This window comes from Alosa pseudoharengus, unplaced genomic scaffold, assembly GCF_046254945.1.
Source record: "Alosa pseudoharengus isolate Yale_2024_CS ecotype anadromous, Long Island Sound unplaced genomic scaffold, YU_APseudo_1.1 YU_APseudo_1.1_scf_11, whole genome shotgun sequence".
Lineage (NCBI taxonomy): Eukaryota > Metazoa > Chordata > Actinopteri > Clupeiformes > Clupeidae > Alosa > Alosa pseudoharengus.
In genome coordinates, this window is record NW_027468576.1 from 5,966,333 (window position 1) to 5,986,305 (window position 19,973).

Consider the following 19,973-nt stretch of genomic DNA (forward strand, 5'->3'; position numbering starts at 1 on the left):
AGATAGACGTGGGAAAGGGGATAGGAAGGCAGACAGAGATAAGTGGAATGACGATGAAAGTAGAATGTTGCGGTAGATGTCTGGAGGCATTAAGCGCTGTGGATGAGGAAATTGCTAAACAGATAAGAATGACAAAAAACCAAGGTTGAGACTGGGCGGGCAAACATCCACACTCACACACATAACGCAGTAGACTGCTTGGAACTCATTATTATGTTTTTCATCTCACTGTGACTGCATCAAAACAACCAGAGACAAAGGTCCCAGAAATGCTGCCATGCTATAATTTCTTCTTACAGCACAAATACAAAAACCTTGTCCAAGTACTGTATGTCACAACATGATCAGTATGAATTGGCTGATAAATTAATGACAGTACTGTAAATGGCTTGAAATAGAGACTCAACAAACAAAACAAAAATTCCATATATGACTGTAGAAATGGTTTTGCCCTCCGAGCTTTACCTGAGAGCGTGATCATATAAATTAAAGTATAAAATGTGCTAAAAGCTGCTGTAAAATGCCTTGGTAACAGAGACTGCCCCCCACTGCACACACCTCCATCACCACCCAAAAACCACTAAACTGCTAATTGAACTCACTATTTACCTCTTAAAAATGGATATTGCATCGAAATCTGTGGGTGGATGGAACCATAGTATAAAAGTAAATTAAATTATTTTCAATATAAACACCATCAGTAGCATAGACTCACCACAAACAAATCATGCATAGGCATCTATGCATATGCAAAATCTGTGAACATTAGTTCACTGGATCATACGACATCATTCATCTCTGAAATAACATGTTTAGTCAATGAAATATCACTTGCCATTGTGGACAAAGTATGTTTTTTTCCTCTAGCCTGTTTGGTTACTTCTATTATCATAAACGGCACTCAGATTCACCCATCTGCATCCTAAATAGACCAGACTGTTATGTGAAGGTTTTTTTAAATTGCTCCCTAAACTCTCACATGTTGGCAGCATGTGACACAACAATGTGGGCCACCTTTTAAATCATCGTATAAGCTCTCAGTGATGCGCAGAATAGGGACCCCGAGGATTATATTTTTTGTTGAACCTGAATAATATGCAGAGGAACCTGACTGCTTGTCTAGTTAGTTTTGCCTAATGTAACAAAGGTGTGAATTTAAGGGTACATAGTTAAAGGAACATACTGTGGGAGGGTACAGCATGATTGGCTGTTTCCTGGATTTAACATATTGACCCCAGTTGATTTGAAGATGATAAATGAAAAGGTCAGGCTGATATATCCAAGAACTGGGCATACTGCCCCTCCAGTTGGTTGGGAGAAATAGTTGGGCTCTCTAAGTGTGTGTGTGTGTGGAATGGACAAACAAATAATGCAATGAGTTTTTTACTGGACAACAGAAAATACTAGAACAGAACTACTGACGAACTAAAAGGCACTGCTTTGCGTCTTACACTTTCACACTAGTATACAACGGAGTATTCGCTTCAGCTCAACGTGTTTGTGCACCTACACAGGATCATGCATACACAAGTTAATCTTTCTCTCTTAGCTGCACCTCTTATGAAAAGCCCCCCTGCCTGTCTTGTCACCTAACCAGCTGTCCCTTCATTTAAACAAAGCTGTTTTTACCAATGAAAAATAGCCAGCCAGCACAGCCATGCAGCACGCCACAGCAAACAGTGAGTTATTCCTTGCACTCACTAACAGGCCCTCCACACTAGTCTGGAATAATAAATGGTGTCTGCTGGTTGTTTCCATGGTGCAGTGTGTCCCAGTCCAGCTGTTCCCAGCTGTGCCCGGCCTGCTCTCAACTTCCCAACAGTAAATTATGCCCTCATTAATATTAAAGAGGGGGTCTGAATGAATAATTAATGCACAGGGGTGTAACCCCTATGTCGGCCTGTGCTCCGACACCTAGCTGGAGCTGCAGCGAGAGTGATGTGACTGATTTGTGGCGTCTGAGCGTGTGCGCCAGCACACTCAGTCCTGCTTTAGTGTGTCAGTGTGACAGGCCTGACAGTATGGACACAGATGGCTACACACACACACACACACACACACACACACACACACACACACAACCAGCTTCTTTTCACAAGTATAGTAGTTTATTTATGGAGCAACACACTTTTGTGCACACACAACCACAAATGCTCACACTGTGCAACCTCTGTCAGACATCTGCTGATGCAGGCAGAAAGAGATGTGGCCTTCAAATCTGGTGTGGTGGAGGCCTTCAGAACCCATCTCTCTTCTCTCATCCATCATTAGCCTGGTCCTCATGCAGTATTTATTCAGCAATTGGTGAATGCCCCATTTGTGGTGTTGTTTTAATTGTGTGCTGCCAATATGGCAGAAACCTGCGGTCTTTTGTGTGCTCTTCAAAAATTCTAAATGTTTTGTTTTTCCCCAATCTAAATGTTTTAGTGTGCTGCATGCTCTAAAAGCACCAGGAAAAGAACCCTTTGATCAAAGTGATGTTTCAACATCCCCGGTCCCTTCCAATCCGACCCTCCCCAAGAGGGCACTCTGAATTAGAGTACTCCATCAAGTGCTTTGTAATCTTAAAAGAACCTTTAATGTGTTGCCAAAAAGAAGGAATACTTGAATTAAAGAGCGAAAGAGGAGTGGAGGTGAGAGGATGGAGAGAATGTGTTTACTGTAAAGTAGGAGAGAGTAGAGAGGCTCAATTAAATGGCAGAAGCTTTGTTTCCATCTTATGAAGGTAAAAGGAGGTGGTTGGGAAGCTGTTGCAGGCTCTGCTCTTTGTTTCTGGTATCGCTATAGAAACTGCTGGCATAGGCAGCTGCCCCCCGCACACACACGTGACACACACACAGAAACCACTCTGTTGGATGTTCCATCAAAACACCAGTCTGTCGCTGTTAATATTCTGCCCTTGTCTCCTGTTTCAAGTTGTATACTACTAAAACACATTATTGTGTTTTTAGTAAGAGGTACTCAGAGAAGGAAAAGAAGTTTTGATTAGTGTTTTGCTTTTGTAAAAATATGAAAATATAACATACAGTGTCTTGGATTAGAACAAAGGATAATATCATACTATTTATCATTTGTGTAATTTTTTTTCTCCTCCCCCCTCCTTACAGGGAGCAGCCCCTTGGACAGCCCACGTAATTTCTCTCCCAACACCGCGGCCCATTTTTCCTTTGTTCCTGCACGCAGGTGAGAGGCAAAGTTTGAGCTCTGTGCTCTGGAGGCAGAAGCTAAAATGCTGAATCTAAATCAGGACAATCAACTCTGTGTCTCCTCATACGCAAGACAACACAACACTATATAAAAAAATGAAAATGCAACAGATTAAAGAAAAGGGTTGTTTGAGAAATATAATGCACTGGGAGAGAATCTCCTCCCCTGGTTTTATAAAGGCTTTGTTACTGACCCCAATAAAACAGGTTTGATAGTCATACTTGTCGGCACCTCACAACACATGAAGCAACAGCGCCATCCAATGGCTGTATGGGTTATTGCAGGACTTCTACACATAGAATGATATTAATGGAAGTTGTCAGTGCATGGAAATAGCCTGATTCCACTTCATACGTGTCTCTCAAATTGGAAATGACTTTTGAACAATTGCTGTGGTGCAAATTGTCCAGCAGTCTTCCGAAAGGTTCAAAAATATTGAAATTGAAGTGAGATGGTGTGAGACTTGGTGTATGTACTGTAAGCAACATAAATAGTTCTTGATGACTTTAATCAAGCTGAGCCACTGTAAGAGCTTACCTTTAATAGGCCCTGTACACACAATGTGGAAAACAAGAAGGGATACATGTCTGTTCCTAAATCCTATACCCTATACTCACACTGACAGTACTTCAACAGGGCAAAACAAGGCAAAATAAAGGAGTATTGAATGATTACAAAGTCCGCCACACTCACATACCACTGTTGTCTCTCCCACACAGTCACGGGCACAGGGCAGACAGGTAACACCTTTCACCTTCCCCTTCTCATACACCACTTCCTGTTCCTACCATGCAGCATCTCCTCTGTTAGCGCCAATGTACTAGTCAGGTGTGCCGAACTGCTTAGGCCTTTGGTGTGTGGGTGTGTGGGTGTTTGGCTGTGCATGTCAGTGTGTGTATCCATGTTTGTGTTTCTGTGTGTATTTACGTGTGTGTGTGTGTGTGTGTGTGTGTGTTTCTGTGTGTATGTGCAGGTGTCTTTGCATGAACAGCCCAATCCATGGCCCAATGCTGTTCCACTTTATGTTTTTCTTTGTGTATTGGTGTCCACCTGTCTACTTGTGCTGCAAAGTCCCTGCCAGTGCTTCTCTGTGTTGTGTGGATGTCTAACCTCCCTGAAACATCATCTCCTGTAATACAAATGTGTGCAACTAGTAGCACCTTAGTGGACTTATTTCGCACTTTACCATTGTGTAGTAAGAAGGTGTAAAGTACAATCCTCAGAGAACCTTTCCACTGAACCTGTGTTAGAAGTGTTTTTTTAAGTCTCTCCCTCTCTCTCTCCCTCTCTCTCTCTCTTCCTCTCCCTCACTAGGACGGATGGCCGACGCTGGTCTCTGGCTTCTTTGCCATCCTCAGGGTATGGCACCAACACCCCCAGCTCCACAGTCTCTGTAAGTACATATGCATCCTGTATGCCTGTGTGTGTAAACAATCTTGCTCATCCTGCTGCACATACTCTCACTACAGCCTTCACGCTTAAAATCTTATCTGAAATGCATCTATTCTGTAGACATTGAAAGAGGCTTTAATGTCTGATAAGATGACTTCAAAGCACTTTCTCTGCCAAACCCCTGAGTCGTTTGCTTATCTCCCTGTCAAGCAGAGTTGACCTGGTAATTGACATTCAGGAGTCAGTTTTCAGCAGGGTTTAGAAGTGTAAGCACATAGCCCTTGAAAAGCACACCTTAATGATTTTATGGCTCACAGCACACGTCTGCTCAGTTTTGCGTGGCTTTGCTGTATCCAAATGCTGTGGCCCCTGTAGGCAAACCCCTTCAGGCTTCTTCCCCAGGTAGTTAGAGCTGAGTGAATACACCGTAGGCACCGTAGGCCATTCCCTGCCTCTGCCCTTGTAATCCCTCCCTCTCTGCTTCTCACAGTCATCATGTTCATCCCAGGAGAAGCTGCACCAGCTGCCCTTCCAGCCCACGCCGGATGAGCTGCACTTCCTCACCAAGCACTTCAGCTCAGAGAGCATCACTGACGAGGAGGGACGCCGCTCACCTGCCATGCGCCCCCGCTCACGCAGCCTCAGGTGAGACACACTCGACCGACACCCACGCCCTGACAGTGCTACACAGATGAGTAGACACACTCCTAACTAGAGAAAAGATAGATACACACTTACAGTTAGCCCCAAGAGGATCTCGGATGAGGTGGGCCAGTTGCCCTTACCTCTCAGGGGAGACACTGAATTCATTTGTAATATGATTAAAGCACAAGCACCAGTGCATGGACATATGCTTGAAGCAGATACTGTTGTACATTCTGTTTCTTAGGATTCCTCTCTCTAACAGTTTCTCACTCTCACACACACAAACACACACGCACACATCACATCCCAACCCTTTGCCTGGTGATGGATGTCAAAGAAAAGTAGAACTCCAGCCCTGATCTCCTGACAGATTGGCATGATGCCCTTTGCACTCCCTCTGTCTGCACAAAGGTCTCTTCAGTTCTGGCACCACACTGCCACCTTTGACTGACACTCAGCTCCTCTGACTGGCACAAGTCATATTGTACACTCTACTTGCCCTTTACTCTCCCCCCCCTCTTTCTCCACCTCTCTCTCTCTCTCTCTCTCTCTCTCTCTCTCTCTCACTCACTCACTCACACATCTGTTGCATCTTTCTTTCTCTCAGCCTCTTGTCTTCTTTAGTCACTCTTGTCTCGCCCCTCCGCCTGCATCAGCTTTAACTGCGGTGCTATTCTCTGTCTCCTCCTGTCATTCGGCTATTCGGCTTTGGGAGAGCTGAAGACAGACAGAAATTGTCACATTTTAAAGTCATTGTGGCATTGGTAAAAAATGTATCAATAGAGTCATTAAAGAGTCAATAAAAGCACTCTTGAACAAATGTAGTTACGTCTGAGCATTGCCTCAGGCTTGGTCAATAAAGGTAGCACCGTATTTTTTATACCTTCTCTCTTTTTGCTGTACACACAATGCCCAAATACAAACGCAGACATGTGCACACAGAATACACACAGTATACACACAGAATACACACAGTATACACTCAAAATACACACAGTATACACACACAGTATATACATTCAGTATACACACAGCGTGCACTCAGTATACACACAGCATGCACTCAGTATACACACAGTATACATTCATTATACACTCAGAATACACACAGTATACACACACAGAATACACACAGTATACACTTAGAATACACACAGTATACACTTAGAATACACACAGAATGCACACCGTATACACACCGTATTCACACCGTATTCACACCGTATTCACACAGTATATACACAGTGTATACACACAGTGTATACATACAGTATAAACATACACACACAGTATACACACACAGAATGCACACAGTATACACTCAGTATACACTCAGTACACTCAGTATACACTCAGTATACACACAGTATACACACACAGTATACACACAGTATACATTCACACACACACACACACACAGTATGCACTCAGAATACACACAGTATACACACACAGTATGCACTCAGAATACACACAGTATACACTCAGAATACACACAGTATACACACAGTATACACACACAGAATACATACAGTATACACTCTATTATTTTCTTTATTTCATCCCCACTCTGTGTTCCCTTGTTTTCATGGGCTGCTGTTAGAGGAAGAAAGAGAGAGGGTCCACGCATAGATGGCAGTGTGAAGACGGAGGGGCTCTGCCCTGTGTGTGGCTCAGGCACACAGCTCTGCAGGGGGTTTGCAGAAACGGGGATTAAATCTATAAATATTAGATGAGCGAGGTGTGTGTGTCATTACCACTTCTTACAGATCACCCTCCTCTGCACCTCACAGATGATCAATCTTCAAATGTGTACCGAAAGGGAGGGGGAGAGGAGAGATGGAAAAAGAGCAATAGATGGAAGACAAAGAAAAATACATAGAGAGCGATAACAGAGAGAGAGAGAGAGCGAGAGAGCCAGGAGGAAAAGGGAAGGGGAGAGATGTTGGCATATGAGACAGAGAGAGAAGGAGGGCAAAAGGGGATGAACATGGCAGCTAATTAAACCAGTGGAAATGGAGCAGTTGTATGCTAATTTGATGGCCGCCGTTAGTGAGAGTGATGACCGTGGTGTCTTTTCCTCTCTGCTCTTGAGATGTACGGCAGCTCTTTGTTTCTCACAGCCGTCATGTCTCTCTCATCCGTTTTAAATGAGCTCAACACTGAACGCAGCCTCATCCATCACAGCTGTCAGAGCCGCTCCTCACTGCTGAGATCTCCATCATGGGCAACCCCCCACCTCATTCCAGCACACCTAGCCTGGCTGGAAGTGGCCTCGCTGGCCACAAGGTGAAGCCTCTGGGCTCACCATACGCCGATGGGCTGGAATCTGGCTCAGGCAGCTGACCAGATGCACAGTGCTCTTTTCACTGGTTACCATGATCACGTCATACTGCATGCAATAGCACAGATACACACACACACACACACACACACACACACACACACCTGCTGTCTGTTACTCTCTGACCTTCTATTGTTTCCGTCCTCTGCTGTTGGATCATAGACATAGTTTCAGCCTGTGGATTTCATTACCCATGCAATTGCTCACCTTTCTCTCTGTGTGTGCGTGCGTGTGTGTGTGTGCACATGTGTATGTGTGCGGGCAGGGGGTGGCATGTGAATTTCTGTGTGCGTGGCCAGTTTACCAATTCATGCCTGGCCCACCTACTCTGTCACGGTCAATTTAGCCCATGATTTCCCCAGCTACCAACTCCTCCATAGTATAGCTTTAGTTATTTACAACACAGACACACACACTCTCTCTCTCTCTCTCTCTCTCTGTATGTCTGTCTCTCTTCCTCGCCCCCCCCCCTCTCATACACACTGTCAGACACATAAAAAAAATGAAATACATATATCCTAACACATACACATACTGCTATGAACTCACAGGCATGCCATTCAACAACACTCTCTCTCTCTCACACACACACACACACACACACACACCACATACACTCTACACACCCTAGTTCAATCATCTAATTTTTCCCATCCCTTGTCAGCTCAGTGGGGAGTTGGCTTGTGTGGCATCTATAGCTATGTGTGTTCCACAGGACTCGGACAGACAGGACTCGGACAGACAGGGCTCGGACAGACAGGGCTCGGACAGACAGGGCTCGGACAGACAGGGCTCGGACAGACAGGGCTCGGACAGACAGGGCTCGGACAGACAGGACTCGGACAGACAGGACTCGGACAGACAGGACTCGGACAGACAGGACTCGGACAGACAGGACTCGGACAGACAGGACTCGGACAGACAGGACTCGGACAGACAGGACTCGGACAGACAGGACTCGGACAGACAGGACTCGGACAGACAGGACTCGGACAGACAGGACTCAGACACAAAGACACTGCACTGTGTGGCCGTCCCTCCATGACTAGTTTATATTCACAGTACACATGAGCGTTATATGGCAGTGAAGCCATTGTGCCACACATGTCACACACATGCAGACTGCGCAAGCTCACCTTTGCCAAAACTTATAATTAAAGCACCAAGATTTTTATGGAGCCCCCCTTTACACACAATAAAGCACCCATCAAGGTCATTTTTCAAACAGTAAGACAGTTTTGAGAGACAAGGTCATTTATTTTTTTTGTCTCGTTACCTGAGGAGAAAATAATTATATTTTCTCATTATCATTTGTCTGAGCTCCTACTGTTATTGCTCTGCGGGATTGCTGCCCTGATCTCTCTCGCTCTCTCCACAAGAACTTTATTTAATAAAGCCTGGAAATGCCTTAAGCCATTTACACACACACACACCTTTTTTCCCTAAGTATGTAAGTTGTAAAGCAGCCACCCCTGGACATAAATCAATCACTGTCAGCCATAACCTTTCCTTGCTGTGCTGCTGGTGTGGTTTCCATCTCTTTTTCTTTAATTTTCTGATTTAAACGACAGTGCGCCACAGGACTCTTAGCTACTGCTTACCCTTGTGTGGCAGTAGTGTGATTTGTGCTGCCAGTATGGAGTCAAGGGCGCATATGTGTGTGTGTGTGCGTGTATGTCTGTGTGTGTTCATTGGCATGTTGATAAACAGCCCCTGTGAGGTTGACCGGTGTGTCACGTTTGGTGTTTTCTCATTCTATTAGGGAGGTTAATTGGCCAGATGGGCTGTCGATGAATGACTTATAGCATTACCTCATCCTCACGGTCACATGACCGGTTTCAGCCACTCACACAGGAGTTGAGTCACACAGCCACAGCTGTAGCACTGATCCATGACGCCCTGGCCCTAACCACCCCCCACCTTTGCACTCACACACAGGCTCTTGCATAGACAGGTAAACACGCCAAACACCAAAGAATTAACCACAGAGTCAATTCTCCCCATATATCACTGAATATTCTTCATCTGAGCATATTCTCTGTATTCTCTGTATTTCTCACCCTGATTTATTTTCTCACATGCCCATCCTCATTCCACATGCATCATAGCATTAGGATTTAGCATTGCTTTATGCTAGTCTACAATTTGGAATGTGGTTTTATATTATATTTCTTTAGGGGAATTAATATGCAAGTATTTTTTTTCTTTAAACAGACATTTTGATTCTGTACCCAAAAAGACTGTTTACATATTTGGACTCTCAGCATGTGTCCAAACATGCTCTCTTAAATGTGTTGCCTCTCATTCACACACAAGCATGCACACAAAAGCACAGAGATGAGAGTTACTCTCCCTCTGGATCACATTGGTCATGGCGTCTCTCCAACCTAGCTGACAGATGTGATTGGTTTACCTAATATCAGTCTCCATTTATTTTTGTAAGCTATGACTTTGATCTGAACATGTGGTAAGGAGTGTGTTAAGGTTGTGTTAAGGCTTACCTTTTCTGTCTGAAGAGTGCAAATACACACACACACACACACACACACACACACACACAGCTTTGCTGCTCTTACTGTTCTCTGAGGACACGGACGGACACGGACCAGGTCAACAAGGGTGTTTATGTGTGTGTGTGGAGTGTGTTAGTAAGTGTGAATCATGACTATATCATCCCTCTGAATGTAGATTGATGAAGTGTTGTACTTTTGTCACTTACCCCCCTCCACCACCGTCTTCCTGTGCTCCTCTGAGACGTGGGGGCACAAGTCTTGAATAGGTCCCTCAGGGTTCAGGGCTCTGTCTTAATATTCTATACACTTTCCCCATCTCAATCTCTCCATCCTCCATCTCATCTCACCGTCTCCATCTCTCTTTCAGCCCCGGTCGCTCCCCCATCTCTTTTGACCATGAGATCGTCATGATGAACCATGTCTACAAGGAGCGATTCCCAAAGGTAGGATGCATTATAACAGCCTTAGGATTTGCTTCAGTGGTGGCTAAAAAATAATAAAACCTTTCTGTAATGAAAGCTCTTTTAGCCATTTGTAACTTTACCCCTGTACACATTCATAACTCAGGTGACACAATAAAGGCTCCAGGAAGCAAAGAAATGAAAGAAATGTTCAACTGTACATGCTGCTACTGGCCACAGTAAAGATATCTAGCAGCTTTCAGATAGTAGTAACTGATTAGTATTCACCCCAGGGATAAAATCAGCTTTGTGATATTAGCAAATTGCATAAGGCTTGAAGAACTAATTGGATATTATATTTTCACTGTCAGATATTAGGCTGTTCAGTGCAAGGAGCTGCGATAATTAATTGGGTATTAGCACAAGAGGTTGAGGTTGGCAAAAATGTGGATTCCTGACCTTTGACAACCCATGACACCTGCAGGCTACCGCTCAGATGGAGGAGCGTCTGGCGGACTTCATGGCCTCCAATGCCCCTGATAAGGTGATGCAACTAGCAGACGGGGTTCTGAGCTTCATCCACCACCAGCTGATTGAGCTGTCCCGAGACTGCCTGGACAAGTCCCGTGAGGGTCTGATCACCTCACGCTACTTCTACGAGCTACAGGAAAATCTGGAGAAACTGCTTCAGGATGTAAGTTGATGTGTGTGTGTGTGTGTGTATGTATGTGTGTGTGTGTGTGATGGTTTTGCCACTTCTTTTACCAAGCTGTTGAAAAGCCTAGAAAGTGCTGCACCACTTGGTTTGTGTGTGTGCATCAGAGGAAGGAAAGTCAGGAATCACCAGATTATTGTTTAGAAGAAAGCAAAACATAATAATTGCCCGTAAAATACCACTAACAGTTAATTTTAGCACATGAATAGCATGGCATAAACCTGTGTGCGCCCTACTGTCCTGTTGCTGCCAGTCGAGAGCAGTAACACACCTGGCCATTTCTTCATTATCTGCATTCAGAACAGCTCCTATGGGGGCATGTTTGTGGGTGTTGATGTCTCATTGATCATAAGAAGTGCTCTCAAACGGGTCCTCTTTGGTCCATCTTCAGTGTGTTTATTACACCATCAGTCTTGCGTTGATGTCACAGTATGAAAAAGTCTTGTGTGTTCGTTGGAGTCGATCACTAACAAACGCCCTTTCGATCACTTTCTATTTCTCTCACTCTCATCCTCTCCTTCTCTGTTGACGGGGTCTCTGTTTTTATATCTCTCCTGTACAATTTCCCTGGCTTCTGCTCATCTCCACCTCCCTTTGTCTCTACCTCTCTGTCCATCCCTTTCTGTCTCTTTCTTTTTTTACCCCCTCTGGTCCAGGTTAGAATGTCTTCCAACCTGTCACACAGGCATTAGTCACGAGATGTGCTGCTGATGTCTGTATTAGCTCAGTCACAGAGCCAGAGGGGTTTAAACCTCCATCTTATGGCTCCCAATGGTCCCATTCTGAACTCCCACCCTCTCCCCAAATTGTCTAGGTGTGTGTGTGCACGGGATGTTGTCATTGTGTGTGTGTGTGTGACGTCTTTAGTGTTTGTGTGTGTTGAGACGTATGTATTTGGACAGGGGAGGGGTTATTTTAATTTCACGCTCCAGCAAACCTTGGTGGTGACGGATGAGTCTTTCAGACAGTGGAGGCGAATGAAATGAGGGAGAGAGAGGAGGAGAGAGAGGGAGAGAGAGAGAGAGGGAGGAAGGGGAAAAGAGAGGCGGGGACAGGTTTTGTTTTTCTTCTCTTCGGGTACTGTAGGAGTGTGTAAGGGTGTGTGTGTGTGTGTGTGTGTGAGATGGGTGGGTGTAGGAGTGTGTAAGGGTGTGTGTGTGTGTGTGTGTGAGAGATGGGTGGATGTAGGTGTGTGTGTGTGTGTGTTTGTGTGTGTGTGTGTGTGTGTGTGTGTGTGTGTGTGCGTGTGCGTGTGTGTGCGCAGACAGGGGAAGGTTTGCCCCTCAGCCAGCAGACCCTCTCTCTCAGGCGCACATACATAGACGCGCACATATGCTGCCGCACACCGCCAAGATGACATCACCCAGACGCTGCTAATTGGCTGACGTGTCTGGGGTGCGGATGGGAGCAGGTGGCGGCGAGGATTGGCGTATAAAACACGTGTGGAGCAGAGGAATTTGAAACAGGCGGATTTTTAAAGGGGTGCGAGTGGCCCGTCTCCGAGCATGTCGGGGGTGTCGTGGCAGCGGCGTGTGGAGGAAGAGGAGCGGCTGGAGCGGCGGGACTGGAGCGCGCTCACGCCCACCCAGGAGTTTGCACTTGAGCTCCTCCTCACAGGGTTCGGGCCGTCGGTGGGTCGGATGGCCGAGACACGTGCTGATTGGGGATTGGTGAGCATCTCTCTCAGTATGAGTAGAGAGGAAGGAGGAGAGAGCTCTTTTGGGGCTCCTGTGAAGAACCTGGAGGAGGGAACTTTGAGATATGGGGGTGACTCCATGTTGCTTGTTTTCTTGTTGCTTGTTGTGGTGGAGTTAATTTTTGATTTGTGATCCTGTGTTTGTCAAATCTCCCAAACTTGTTTTGTAAGTGAGTTGCTGTTTCTGGCTACGGTTGGGAAGAAACAGAGTAACTTCTGTCAATATTCTGGTTTGTTGGCTCTGCACTCTGGTTGTATTTGTTGAGTGCTTGTAGGCTTTGGTCCGAGACACGAGAGAAGTTGCTTCTGTAAGTTGGATATCGGTGGGTCCCTACTGATTTTCTCACAGTGAATCTGCAGCACTAATAATGGATTCATTTAAACAATCAGTTGTTCTGATCAGAGAGATTGTTTATTTTTGACTGTAGAAATATAGCAGTATTTTAAATGGGGTGATTGTAAAAATCTGTTACTTTTTCTGACTACTATGTTTACATTGGGTTTAATTTTCAAATTAGGGGTTTATTTAGGTTAGAGGGTTATGAAACTGGGCGGTCAGTGTGTGTGGTGGTATTTGTGTGTTCGTCCTTGAGGTCAGTCCGCCGGTCCTGCTGTCTGAGGAGCAGACATCAGCATGGGGCAGACCCCTCACTGGGTCACTATTAGAGACGCCACAGGAGCTGATTGCATGCCCCGGCCACCGCCACTGACCCGGTCCTCATGGCGCCAGCCCTGAAGACATCTTCAAAATGGCACCGTGGGGGCAGAGAGCAAGCTCAGCACTAGCACACACACACACACACACACACACACACACACACACACACACACACACACACACACACACACACACACCGGCTGTACAACTCGTCATGAGGTAATGCAGTAAGGTGAGAGTTCAGACCCTCTGGCCAGCCATTCCTCACATAGCGGAGCTGAAGAATTGTGTCCGGATGCAAATTTCTGTCCTATTATTCTTTTTCTCCCAGTCTGGGCATCAGCTGACTCTTTTACCCTCCTTTTTCCTATGTAGCTGTCAGGTGATTCTTCTGTTTATTTTTGTGTCAGTTCTTACCTCTTTCATTCCATGTATTTGTGGACATCTTCTCTCTCAATCTCTACACATCCTTTTTTTAGTAGTTCTATAAATTATTCAGAACTGATGAGGAAGCCCCTGGGGGCAGTGCTGTCATTCACAGATGCCTCTATTACGGGGAAAACCCCAATTCCCCCTAGCCTGGTTATTAACCACCTCTATCTGTCTCTTGCTCATTCTTTCTCTCTCTCTCTTTCTCTCTCTCCATTTATACACCCCCCCCCCCCCCCCCCCCCAATCACTTTGTAAGGAATTTACTATCAAAGATCTAGCTCTGGTAAAACGATGCATTTTAAATAGATGTCGTTTACTGCCATTGTTTCATCCCCTTCGAAATTCTGCATGAAAGTATCGCTATGGTGATATATTGGAACGACATGTTGATGTATAAGTGGGAAATGTATGGGAACATTCTATGAGTGGGGATGATGTGAGGTTGGGAAATGTAGAGTAAGCAACGGAAATGTTTGGTTACACTCTCTCTCTCTCTCTGGCTTTTGTTTCAGGCTCATGAAAGGTCGGAGAGTGTGGAAGTGGCGTTTGTCACTCAGATGGTGAAGAAGCTGATGATTGTGATCGCCCGGCCTGCCCGGCTGCTGGAGTGTCTGGTGAGTGTTGGTATTCACACACACCTGCTTAGGGATCATAGCAGTACACAAGCACATGCACTTCATTAACCAAGACAGGAGGCCTCAAGGAACAGGAAGTGTTGGAGAAGGCATATTGAAGACCCCTTTCACTGACCACATACACTACCGGTTAAAAGTTTGGGGTCACTTATAAATTTCCTTTCCACTCCATTATAGACAGAATACCAGCTGAGATCAGTTGCATTGGTTTTTTTAATCAGGGCAGCAGTTTTCAGATTAAATTATGTGATTACATAATTGCAATAGGGTTCTCCAATGGTTTTCTCAGTTTGCCTTTTAAGAAAGAATCTTGGCTGATCTTTAATGCAATATCTTCATTGCCCATTATCAGCAACAATTCTTCCAATGTTGCAAAGGCACATTCTGTTTACTAATTTGATATCATTGTAAAAGGCAAACTGAGAAAACATTGGAAAACCCTTTTGCAATTATGTAAGCATATAATGTAATCTGAAAACTGCTGCCCTGATTAAAAAAACAATGCAACTGATTTCAGCTGGTATATTCTGTCTATAATGGAGTGGAATGGAAATTTCTAAGTGACCCCAAACTTTTGACCGGTAGTGTATGTGGTATATGTAACTTGGTCCACATGCAGGTTTGTTTTAATGCTCCTCTTTGTGCATTCTCAAGCAGCTCTTCATTAGCACAGAACAGCAGATTCATTTTTATTAGCCGAGGGGAACATTCGTCCTCAGGCAATTGTTCGGCCCTAGTCATTTCTGCTGCAGGGTGCGCGTGTGTGTGTGTGTGTGTGTTTGGGTCTTTATGCAGTTAGTGTCCTTTTAGTTTGTACAGGTTTCCTCACTTAATCAGGAAACATAATTACAGAAATTTGTTAAAGTGGTTTATGATTCCATAAAACGGCATAATTGAGTGTGACGGCAGAAGTGAAATTTCCGCATGTTATTTATTCCAGTGGTGGCAGGTTTGTTGTAAGTGTCTTGTGTATTGATGGCTGTGTGTATGAGCTGCACTCCTTCGCCTGGGTTCAGTGAGTGGATCCATCACCGCTGGCTTCCCTCCCTCGCCTGCTATCTGTTGCCCACCCAGATGTGGGACTCATAAGCACTCAGCTCTCACTGTGTGGGGAGTTTTCCAGAGGGCTGTAGCTGAACCTCTGCTTTTTATTCCTGTGATGTGTGCTGTTAGTGTGTGCACATGTGTGCGTGTGCTCTGTCAACAGCACACTCAAAGCCCTTTCATCATCCCCCCTCAGTCCTCTGGCTCTACCCTCTGCAAGGCACTAAAGCCCCTTGGGTTGCCTGTTTATGAGGAGTGTGTGTGCATGTGTGTGTGCTCAGCCAAGTTTTATATCAGATAGTGTGTGTGTGTGTGTGTGTGTGTGTGTGTAAAAGAGAGACTGAGAGAAAGAAAGGAAGTCCATGAGGCATGTGAACCTCAGTGTGCAGAGAGGGTCCCCTTGGTTTATTAGCTTTCCCTACCTGCCCAAGCAGCTGGAACCATACATCTTACATAGTGTACAAATACACACACACACGCCGGCTCCACCACCCACTGGCCCTGAGATTAGGGGCTCCATGCTCCTGCTCACATCTGTATTTTTGAGTAATCACATGCAGCCAGCGAGATGACACCATGCAAGATGGGCTTTTTAGAAATGGGGCACAGCAGATGTGCGGGTCAATTTAGCAGCCAGAGATGCTGGGGGTCTTTGTGTGAGAACAATGAGCCAGGAGCCCTGCTTTCTCTTAGATGTAGTCTTCCCTCATTTCTACCACCTTTCCTCTCCATCTTCTTTCGTCCTGATGATATGGTGTGTGAGTTTGTAAAGCTGGTTGTTATCCAGTTGATAAGAAACATTGTTAATCTCATATTTTAATTAGGACCATAGATCTGACATAACCTACAATGGCAGCTAGGCAGTTAGATAATGTCAGTAGCTGCTTTCAGATATGTCCTCCGCAGTATATGCGGATCTTTGTCAAACGGAGGTCCAACCCTTCCGGTGATTCAGATATGATGTGAACATGCAGACATTATGTGTGAACGACACCGAGGCACATTAACAGAATCTCTGTATGGTTGAACAGGTTAAACACGCACATGAACAGAATCTGCATGAGCTTATTTACATAATGTCCGTCAGAAATATTAGGAAGAGAGTAGTGTAAGAGTCGGCTAAGTTCAGAGTTCCAAATAGCCGGTTATGTTGTTCAGATATATGGCCCAACCGCTTGACATCCGCAGAACGTGGATTTACACCTGAAAGCAGCTAGTGTAACAGTGCATGATGTGGTACTCTGTTCTCCAGCACACAGAGCTAATAGGCCACACATTCTACACATTCCTGACCTGCTTGTTGAAACACACACAAGCACACGTTTGCAGCTAAATCATTCTTGGTCAAAAGTCATCACGTGTATAGAAATCCCTGTGGGTGTGATGTGGGGTCATCATGATTGGTATGTTTGTGTGTTTAATATCCTGGCTGGCTCTGCTTCTTCAGGAGTTTGACCCAGAGGAGTTCTACCACCTCCTGGAGGCAGCTGAGGGCCATGCCAAAGAGGGCCAGGGCATCAAGTCCGACATCCCCCGCTACATCATCAGCCAGCTGGGCCTCACCAGGGATCCCCTAGAGGGTGAGCACACACACACACACACACACACACGCGCGCGCACGCGCACGCACACACACGCACGCACGAGTGCACAGAGAGAGAGAGAGAGAGAGAGAGATAAACATGAACACATGTACAGACACACACAAACATTAAAGTAAAATAAATTTATTGTATTATTTTTCTTGCCATTTTCATGTACATGAAGTTTGCAGAGGTAATTATCCATAATAAAAACTGTGACTGATCTTTCTCCCTGCATCTGCCTGTCCCAGAGATGGCCCAGCTGAGCAGCTATGACAGCGGTCACCCTGACACTCCGGAGACTGAGGAGACTGACGTGAGTGCAGTATGATGTCATATAGCAATTCATATTTCCCTTGCATTTCACACTTACTACCGCTACCTTGGTTACTCCTTAAACCTGTGTGTGTGTGTGTTCCAGGGTCGAGGAGCCTCTGTGCAGCCCGCTCCAGCTCCAGTTCAGCAGAAAACCAAAACCCCTCGGGAGGAGGACTTTGAAAACATCAAGCTGATCAGCAATGGTGCTTATGGGTAAGAAACACATACAATTTGCCCACTCTATCGCACAACTACTGTGCTCTAATACAGCAGCAGTCACACAGACTCATTCTGTTCTGGTCAAGGTAAAAGACTTGCTTTGCCCCATGGCTCTCGTCTCTGTACTATTTTTTGTGTACTTCTACTAAGTTTCCAGCTGAATTGCAAACTGCTATAAAATCTCAATCAACTCCCACAACTGTAATAATATGTAGCATGGCAAACATAAATGTTTTGCTACAGAGCAGCAGACCTGAACTATTAATCTCTATACCCAACCCAAGATGGTGAAGCTCTTGTATCTCTCTCTCTGCTGGTCAGTGCGGTGTTCCTGGTGCGGCACAAGGAGACACGTCAGCGCTTCGCCATGAAAAAGATCAACAAACAAAACCTCATCCTGAGGAACCAAATCCAGCAGGCCTTTGTGGAGAGGGACATCCTCACCTTCGCTGAGAACCCTTTTGTTGTGAGCATGTTCTGCTCCTTTGAGACCAGACGCCACCTCTGCATGGTCATGGAGTATGTGGAAGGTAAGCCCCTCCTCATGATGGCACAAAGGCAAAACACATTTATGTACTTGGCATCTAGATACACTAGTGCAGTTTCGAGTCCACAAACCTAATGTGCTTTCATGATCTCAGGTACAGGTCAGGAGTACTGTAATTGTAATGTTCACAAAGAAAATGTGAAAGTAATCAAAGATGATGGTGGTCTAACACAGACTCAGGTTATCACACTCATTTAATGACAGTCACTCAGCACACAGCAGTCAAAGCCACTCTCACTCCTGAGTTGCTGATGGCCATTTTGTCCTCGGGCAGGCGGAGACTGTGCCACTCTCCTGAAGCACATAGGGGCACTGCCAGTGGACATGGCGCGCATGTACTTCGCTGAGACTGTGCTGGCGCTGGAATATCTGCACAACTATGGCATTGTTCATCGAGACCTCAAACCAGACAAGTAAGACACCATCATGACCCCTCTCCCTTCCTTTTGAAGATGTGCTTTTATGCTTCAGAGTATGCATTGACTTTGATATTTGGGAATATCAAATATCATGATCCATGAAAGCTCAATGGAAGCTTGTTGTATGCTTACTGGCATAGATGAATAAAGGCTATTTTCCTTTTGTCTTTATGTCATTGCTCATAATCTGTTTTTGGTCTGATTTTAAAGTCTGTTGATCACCTCAATGGGACACATCAAACTCACTGACTTCGGACTATCTAAAATTGGCCTGATGAGCCTCACAACCAATCTCTACGAGGGACATATAGAGAAAGACGCTCGTGAATTTCTGGACAAGCAGGTACACTTCCTTTAAATTGGCATTGTGAGTGTACATAATGTATGTTTGCATCTGAGTCATCTATACTGTATTATATAGTGCTGACTCTTTGGCTCCCTCTGCTGGCCAGGTGTGCGGCACTCCAGAGTACATCGCCCCTGAGGTGATCCTGAGGCAGGGCTACGGCAAGCCGGTGGACTGGTGGGCCATGGGGGTCATTCTGTACGAGTTCCTGGTGGGCTGTGCCCCTTTTTTCGGTGATACGCCTGAAGAGTTGTTTGGACAGGTCATCAGTGGTGAGTAGCACATAACACTGCACATACTATTACTGTTTTATATCAGGAGTGGAAAATGGCTTTCCCATCATCAGTTTACTTTTGGAATATATGTGTATCAGAACATCTATAAGCTCATGAATACAATTTGTAGAATGTCTGAATGTCATTGATTGGTGTAGGTCTTTGTTAGTATTGTGCGAAATGGAAGGTCAAGGTTAGTGCCAATGGTGTGATCTGATCCTGTGCTCTCAGATGAGATCATGTGGCCAGAAGAGGAGGATGCCCTTCCTCCTGAAGCTGAAGACCTCATTTCCAAACTCCTCAGACAGAACCCTCTGGAGAGACTGGGCACAGGTCCGTACTGCCCTCTTAATAAAGAAGCGCTGAAACTAACTACATGTTGCAATGCACTGTGGTATAGTAGCAGACTGTGCTTATGCTATTTTGATGAACTATAGCTCATTTAATCTTTATTTGTATAGGGCCTTTCAGGCAGAGTAGCAATACACAGTGCTTAACAACACACCAAGACAGCATACAGCAACAGTTGCCCCCTTATATGTAACATTTGACCATATCTGTTCATGCTTTGGCAGGGTAAAGAT

General features: G+C 45.2%; 1 protein-coding gene across 10 annotated transcripts in view; it reads left to right on the forward strand.

Moving 5' to 3' along the window:
• Positions 1-19,973, forward strand: part of mast2 (microtubule associated serine/threonine kinase 2) — a 124,137-nt gene that overhangs the window by 94,361 nt on the left and 9,803 nt on the right. For 8 of the 10 annotated variants that reach the window (XM_076277821.1, XM_076277822.1, XM_076277825.1 and 5 more), the window contains 15 exons: positions 3,108-3,183; positions 3,927-3,947; positions 4,522-4,600; positions 5,090-5,244; positions 10,469-10,544; positions 10,987-11,196; positions 14,516-14,617; positions 17,130-17,262; positions 17,517-17,581; positions 17,687-17,796; positions 18,124-18,332; positions 18,624-18,762; positions 18,979-19,111; positions 19,221-19,386; positions 19,621-19,722. In XM_076277821.1, coding sequence (XP_076133936.1) covers positions 3,108-3,183; positions 3,927-3,947; positions 4,522-4,600; positions 5,090-5,244; positions 10,469-10,544; positions 10,987-11,196; positions 14,516-14,617; positions 17,130-17,262; positions 17,517-17,581; positions 17,687-17,796; positions 18,124-18,332; positions 18,624-18,762; positions 18,979-19,111; positions 19,221-19,386; positions 19,621-19,722 — 1,776 coding nt within the window. The remainder of the gene's footprint in view (positions 1-3,107; positions 3,184-3,926; positions 3,948-4,521; positions 4,601-5,089; positions 5,245-10,468; positions 10,545-10,986; positions 11,197-14,515; positions 14,618-17,129; positions 17,263-17,516; positions 17,582-17,686; positions 17,797-18,123; positions 18,333-18,623; positions 18,763-18,978; positions 19,112-19,220; positions 19,387-19,620; positions 19,723-19,973) is intronic. The other 2 variants (XM_076277823.1, XM_076277826.1) reach the window with 1 other exon arrangement.